This window comes from Cervus canadensis, chromosome 18 (assembly GCF_019320065.1).
Source record: "Cervus canadensis isolate Bull #8, Minnesota chromosome 18, ASM1932006v1, whole genome shotgun sequence".
Lineage (NCBI taxonomy): Eukaryota > Metazoa > Chordata > Mammalia > Artiodactyla > Cervidae > Cervus > Cervus canadensis.
This window is the reverse complement of record NC_057403.1, coordinates 20,290,126-20,297,394: the sequence shown is the minus strand read 5'-3', so window position 1 is coordinate 20,297,394 and position 7,269 is coordinate 20,290,126. Positions and strand designations below refer to the sequence as shown.

General features: G+C 56.1%; 1 protein-coding gene across 3 annotated transcripts; it reads left to right on the top strand.

The window, feature by feature from the left end:
- Positions 1-22: 22 nt before the first annotated feature.
- MAMSTR (MEF2 activating motif and SAP domain containing transcriptional regulator) lies at positions 23-5,808 on the top strand. Of its 3 annotated transcripts, none has more exons than XM_043436922.1 (11): positions 23-133; positions 406-566; positions 686-769; positions 1,938-1,976; positions 2,628-2,773; positions 2,954-3,138; positions 3,460-3,562; positions 3,734-3,928; positions 4,212-4,415; positions 4,494-4,548; positions 4,721-5,808. In XM_043436922.1, the coding sequence occupies exons 3-11, from the start codon at positions 712-714 to the stop codon at positions 5,002-5,004; spliced, it is 1,269 nt and encodes a 422-aa protein (XP_043292857.1). In that variant the 5' UTR covers positions 23-133; positions 406-566; positions 686-711; the 3' UTR covers positions 5,005-5,808. The 3 variants fall into 3 exon arrangements, with proteins under 3 accessions (XP_043292857.1, XP_043292855.1, XP_043292856.1); XM_043436920.1 differs by having other exon boundaries at positions 2,598-2,773; XM_043436921.1 differs by lacking the exon at positions 406-566 and having other exon boundaries at positions 67-133; positions 2,598-2,773.
- Positions 5,809-7,269: the final 1,461 nt, after the last annotated feature.

Genomic DNA, 7,269 nt, shown 5'->3' with positions numbered 1-7,269 from the left:
GCCCTGCTCCCGACACGCCCCCAAAAGGGTGGGGTCCGAGGCGGTCCCAGGCTGGTAGGGCGGAGCCTGCGGCCTCCAGCCTTGACCAGCGGACTCGACCCACTCCAGAGCGCCGCTGCGCCGAGTCCACCTGGTGAGAAGGCCCTGGGATAGGGGCTGGGAGGGGAACCCGCCTTAACTCTCCTGTCACCTCTGTGATCCCAGTCCCTTCCCCACAAACCGTGATGGCTGACGCCCACCCGCGCCCCTACACCCTTCTCAAATGCAAGTGTCAGAGACCCTTCCACTCCCTAGGGACCTGTCGGATCCCCGCTTCCCCTCTTGATCAAGGCTGTTGGATTCTAGGCCCCTTAGAGTATTAAGTTCCTGCCCTTCACCCCCTTTTCCCTCCGTCTCCTTTCATAGACCCGGAGTCCAGGCCACCAGTGCCCTCCTTCTTAGGACTCAGAAGTCCCAGGCCTCAGGTGCTTCTTCCCGCAGGCTCTAGGAATTGGGGCCCTCGGCGTGTCCTCTCTCACACCCAGGAGTCTGGGCCCGCAGTCCCCTCCACCCCCAGGATCCAGAAGGTATGGCCTGAGGCCGCTCCCGTCTCTAGGCTCCTCAGGCCCTTCCCTGCTGCGTTCACACGCAGGGGACGCCTCCTGACCTCCACTCTGACCCTGCCTCCCCCCTCCACCCCACCCAGCCCAGGTCCCCATCCCAGCCTTGGCAATGACCCTGGCGGCTTCCTCCCAGCGCTCCCAAATCATTCGGTCCAAGTTCCGATCTGGTGAGAGATTTCTTTCTGTGCACGTTGGGAAGGGATCCTCCTGGTCCTGGGAATATATTCTCAACCTGGGAGTATGCACCGCGGGGCGATGTGGGGAGGTGATCCCCAAGAGGCATGTGTTCTCCATGCAAAACATTATTTGTGTAGAAAGGAGGCCCCAGCAAAGGGGTGGAGTTCTGGTTGACAGTGAGTGTGCAAATGGCTGATGCAATGCTCACGTGAAGAGCGGGGAGTGGGCGGCCAGGGGTGGGTGTGCAGAGGACCAAGTACCACAAAGGAACAGGGGCTTAAAGTGACAAGTGCTCAAAGCAGAAGAGTGTCCACAGTGGGGACTTCAGAGTGGAACTGCGGGCGAGGGGACAGTGAGCTCTCAAGCCTTGAAAGTGTAGAAGGTGGCATTTCAGGTCCCAGCGCAGATGGAAAGTGTGCAAGTGGGTGTACACCTGGAGGCCAAGTCTGGAGTAGACAGAGCATGCTTGAGGGTGCAGATGAGTCTGCTTCTGTGGTTGGGTGGGTGCAAAGACACCAGGAACCAGAGAGCAAGGAGTGTGCAAGAGTACATGTGCACAAAGAAATGTGCAAAGAGAGATCCTGGCTTCAAAACTGGGGGTGAAATCCCTAGTGGGCAACCAAGTGTGTTAATGTGGCTGGGTGTGTGCCAAGATGGTGAGGTAAGGATGAAGAGTAGCCAAGGGCACCAGTGTATAAAAGTGGTATAAGTGTAAGACTAGAGTCCTGGGAAATACATGTTTAGAGGTTGGTGTGCAAAAGGGGTGACTGAAGGGAGGCTGAGAAGTAGGGAGTGGGCGTGTGCAAAGCAGGATGCACAGATAAAAGGAGGCAATGAAGCGCAGACACTAAGATGGCAGTTGGGCAGAGGATAGGGTGGGCGCAGGCTTGTGAAGGGGGCAGGTCGGGGGACAGGCTGCCTCCTGCCTGCACGCTGGCTGGCTCCCCGCCCCAGAACAGCTCTGGCCTTTGCTGCCGTGCTGGCAGAGAGCAGGCAGGAGGCCCGGGAAGGGAGCAGGCTGCCTGCCCACCCGCCTGCATGGGGTGTGTAAGGGGGCTGGACACACGTGTCCCGCCAACAACTGCAGCTCACGCTCGCCTGCCAGGCCAGGCTCTTGGACACTCCCTTCCCGCCTCTCTCCTCCCACTCCTTCCACAGTCCTTCAGCTTCGGATCCACAGACGGTATCAGGACCCGAGTAAGTGTGGGCCCTGAAAGGGAGGGAATGGTGGCCCCACTTCCCTTAGGGCACCCTGGGGGGCAGCTGCCACACATCTTGCTTTGGTTCCTGAGCCCAGTCTCTATGCCCCAGGGTTCATTGTGGTCCCCTCCTGTCCTTCCCCAGGACCCACGGGTACAGATCCCCAGCTGCCCCACCGGCTAGGAGCTTCTCTTCCTGCCCTTGGGCTTTTCCCACTCCAGTGAAATGCATGAATTCAGATCCTGTTTCTTGGGAGAATATAGGCATCCCAGACTCCACACTTGGCACACATGCAGATCTCAGGATGTGACTTTCAGCTTCTATCTCTCCCCAAGAACCCGGAGTGCTGGCTCCACCCTTCTCCCAGCAAAACCTCAGAAATCTGGGATCCTGTTACCACACCCCTTGATGGCTGAGGACGAGATTCCTGCCTTTCTTGAGAATGGAAAAGTCTGGGTCCCTTGCGCTTCTGCCCTTAGATCCAGGAATCCCGGCGCTTAGCTCCCACCACTTGGTTTTCACTCCCCACATCTGTCCTTCTGCACTTGGAGGCTGGGGCCTCCAGGGCCCTCCTTCCCACACAGCCTTGTTTCTCCCTGCCTGGCGTGCTGCCTGCAGCCCTCTCAGGGTCCTTTGCTGCCTCTCCAGTCTTGGATCCTGATCCATGGATCTCAGCTGCAGATCCGGCTCTGGCTCTGGCCCCAGCCTTCCCACCAGGCCCAGCCCCTTTCCTCTCCAACCCTGGAGCCCTTCTTCCTGAGCCGAAACCCTGCCCTTGGAGGTCTCTGAAGAAGGTGAGTCTCTATCAAAGTGAAGGGAAGTCCCCCTGAGAGTCTAGCCTTGGTCCTCCTTGCTGCTGCCCGTTTTGCTTCTCTCTGATGGCAATAAGCCGACCCCATATACTTTGCATGGGGCTCTGGGACAGTAGAGCAGGAACGGAGCAGAAGCATATGACATCATACCTGCTCTTTCAGGAGTCTCCCAGGACCTCTCTACACTGGAGGGAACCCAAGCCCAAGGGGAACTTGACATACCACCAGTACATACCCCCAGCGCCAAGACAAGGGTGCAGGGCAGACTCCCAGGTTGAAGCGTCGCCCTTGGATCCCCCTGGACCGCCTCTGTGGGAAGGGACAAACTTACAGCAGCCACCTCCTAGGTATGACCCCCATTTTTGTTCTCCAGGAAGTTCAGGCCCCCAGCTCCCTCCTCCTCCAGGACCCGAGTTCAGGTCCTCAGCCCCCTCTTCCTTGAGTTCCCAGGAATCCTGACCTCCTACCCAAGAGTCTGATCCCTCTCCCCTCAGTTCCTCTTCTCCCATGCATGGGAACTAGCCTCCCGTGCTTGCTCGCTCAGAGCCCCACAACTCGGGTCCCTCACTTTCCCGCATCTTCATGAACCCATGTCTTTGAGGACTCCAGAATGCCTTTTCTCTCTCTGCTCCTTCTAACCTCTGTTCCCCCCTCGAAACTATCGCCAGGATGAAGCCCACACCCCTCACTCCCTCCCCACCAGGAGTCCCCAACCCTTCGCCCCTGCCACACAAGTTGGAACTTCAGACCCTCAAACTGGAGGAGCTGACGGTGAGTTTGGGGAGTTCCGAGGTTCAGAAGTCTAACCCTACAGCCTTTGCTGCATTGGAGATCCGGGTCCCCAGTTCATCCTCTCTCGGGTTCCCAATGTCCAGCCCCAGCAAACCCCCACCTGCGCCCCGGAGCCCGCCTAGCACGTCCTCTCCCCGCCTCCCACCCTAGGTCTCAGAGCTCCGGCAGCAGCTGCGGCTGCGGGGCCTCCCGGTGTCGGGGACCAAGTCAATGCTTCTGGAGCGCATGCGCGGCGGCGCCCCACCCCGCGAACGGCCGAAGGCTCGGCGCGAGGACAGTCCGGCGGGCGCCCCCTGGCCTCGCTTCAGGCCCAAGGCTTTGGGAGCCGCCCGGAGTGCGTGCTCGGTGAGGGCGGGGCTGCCTGCGTGGACCAATGAAGAGAAGCCAAAGCGGGATGGGACGGCAAGCCGAGAAAAGAACAGCCAATAAAGTGTGGGGGCGTGGTTAAGAGCCACGGGGGAGGATCTTAAGAGAAGAGAAGCCAATGAAAGAAAGGGGCGTGGCCTAATGAGGCGGGGTCAATGAGTGAAGGACGGGGCGCAGGCCTGGGGTGGAACCACAGACAGCCAGTGGGTGGGGTTGACCCCCAGTGGGCGCAGCTTATAGAAATTACCCTTCGTGGTTCCAGTTCAAGCTGAGTCCAACGTCTCATTCACCGCCTCCTCCGCGTGCCGCGGAAACCCTGGTGACTGCTTCGGCTTCGGCTCTGGCTCCGGTTGCGACGACCGCTCAGGCTCCAACTCCAGCTCCAGTGCCGGTCCCTTCCTCAGCACCGGCCTCAGCAGCCCTGACCCTGGAGGAGGAGCTGCAGGAGGCGATCCGCAGAGCGCAGGTGAGAGAGAGCGGGCCTAGGGTCTCAGACAGGATCAGGCTGGAGTCCCAGGTTCACGCTGCTGCTCCCTCTCCGCAGCTGCTTCCGAACCGGGGCATTGATGACATCCTGGAGGATCAGGTGGAGCCTGAGGGTAAGAGTCGAACTCCTTGATTTGAGGAAAAGGGGGACGCGGTCCAAGGTTCCGGATTCCTGGGTCTTAGGGAGGAGTGGTCTGGGGACCCAGACTCCTGGAAAGGACAATTAGGGAGCTAGGGTCCGGACCTCTGCCTTCCTAAGCTCACGCTGCATTTCTTCCCCTGCAGACCCGCTGCCCGCCATCTCCTTGGACTTCCCCGGCTCCTTCGACATGCTGTCCCCCTCCCCGGACTCTGAAGGCCTCTCTTCTGTCTTCTCTTCCTCACTTCCATCCCCCACGAATTCCCCGTCCCCCTCTCCCAGGGGCCCCACGGACTCCTTGGATTGGCTGGAGGCTCTGAGTGGGGGTCCCCCTCTGGGCTGTGGCCCCCCAGCCCCCAGCATTTTCTCTGCTGACTTATCTGATTCCAGTGGCACCAGGCTGTGGGACCTGCTGGAGGATCCATGGTGATGGATTTTGGGGTTTCCAGGGACTGCGAACTGGTGGGGATGGAGAGGTCACAGAGATAGGCTCTGTGTGTGTGGTGGGGGTGAGCAGAGGTGGTTGGAACAACTAGCAGAGCCCCTCCCACCACAGATACAAAATCAGAGAGAACTCTCATCTCCACCTGGCCCCTGCACTGCTGCTGACATGCCAACCTCCTAACTTCTGCCTGACCTCCATATGATCCCCTCTGTGCTTGTGTTGTTGGGAGCAAAGAGGTTTCATTTGCTGCTGACCAGGACAAACAATCTGCTTGATGCTTCCTTCAGAGACCTCATGGATGTTTTTGTTCCACACTATCAGCCCCACATCTCACTGACTGGATGGCTGCCTGTTGCTGGGGAGCCTGGAAGGTGATCTCTGCTTTTTTGGATGCAACAGGGAGACAGGGATGAGCGGGGAGAGAGAGAATAGTCTGCCAGACCCTTGGCTTCTGATTGGAGATGAGAAAAATCAGATGTGTCATGAATCTGAGGTCAGATTCTCTTAGAAGCAGAATCTGAGACAAGATCCTTGTGTCCATGATTTAGTAAAGACATGCTCCCAGGAGAAAACAATAAAGGAATAGATGAAACAGAACAGGGATGGGGAAGAAGACTAGCAAGGGTGTGATGTCAGGTGAAGTCCCAGCCTCAGCCTAATCCCTTTGGGAGCTCTGGCAGATAAATCAAGTAGAGTCATTCCCACCTTGAAGCAAAGGGAACTGGGCCTCTGAGGCAAACAGAAATTCCTGCTTGGATTTATTGCTGAATAACAAGCCACCCCAAGATTTAGATTGTTCTCAATTCCATGTGTGTTAAGTCTCTTCAGTCGTGTCCAACTCTTTGTGACTCCATGGCCTGTAGCCCACCAGGTTCCTCTGTCCAAGGGGGTTTTCCAGGCAAGAATACTAGAGTGGGCTGCCATTTCCTTCTCCAGGGGATCTTCCTGACCCAGGGATGGAAACTGCTTCTCTTATGTCTTCTGCATTGGCAGGTGGGTTCTTTACCACTAGCACCACCTGGGACTAGCCTGTAATTGTTCACAATTCCATGGATTGACTGGGCTCAGTGACATGGTTCTTTGGCACCATACAGCATCAACTAAAGCCACAGTCGTCTTAGGGCCCAGCTGGGCTATAACATTCAAGATGGCGCACTCAGATGCATCTGGCCCCTTGGTAGGGATGGCTAGGAGGCATGACCCTACTGGACTGTGGGATATCTGGACTTCTCGCATTCTCTATGTAGTCTCACTGCTTTCCCTCTCCATGTGGTTTCTTTCTCCAACAGGTAGCTGGACCCCTTACTTGGTAGCTCAGGGCTCCCCAGAGTGAGCATTCCTCAGGGAAGGAAGCAGAAACTTACGATTTTTTAAAGACTAAGCTTGGAACTGGCACAGTGTCGCTTCCACCACATTCTACTCCTTAATGTAAGTCGGGGCAGCTCAGGCTGAATATGAGAGAATACTATACAAATGTATGAATTTTGGGGGCATGGTCATTGGGGGCTATCTTTGGGGATTTGCTACTATATGCCTCTAAGGCAATCATGGGCCACATGTCACAGGAAAGGGGCAAGAAATAAACTCCCAGGCACCTTGAGCCCAATAGCAGTCCTGGAAACAAAGTTGCAGGATAGGTTGTTAGCAGCAAACTGTTTTAAAATATAGGTTTTATTATTATTATGTATGGTGAGGCCAATAGATCAGGAGACAATTGTCAGTGAAAAAAGTTTGTTATTTTCACAGGTCCCAAAGGCAGGGGGCATTGCCAAGCTATGCAGGGCTATATGGAGAAGCACCAGGGTCAATCAGGACGTAGAGGGGAAGAGGAGAAACTTGGACCTGAGAGTCTCTATTGTGGTTTCCTTAGGAAATAACAGATGTGCCAAGGATCTGTAAGCTTAGGATTGTCTGGTTTGAATAATGTCAGCAGGCTCTGGGGTGTAAGAGTTGTCCCCAGTTACCTGGAACTTGTCCTTGGAGAGGCAGATGGATAGTGGCCTGAAATATAGAGATCCATACAGAAAGTGGTTTGAGGTATAGGCTCTGGGTTGCTTGGTTTGCATGTGAAGGACATGCTTAGGTGTGAGTCCTTTCTTACCTCTAGGAATTAGCCAGCCCTGGGAGGGGCAGACCCTCCATCAGCAAAGCCCCAGATGTCAAAGCTCCAGAAATACAGAAAATAAAAAGGCATGATTAATGCATAAAACACTCAGAAGCTGAGCGTTGAGTGCGCAGAACTGTAAGAAG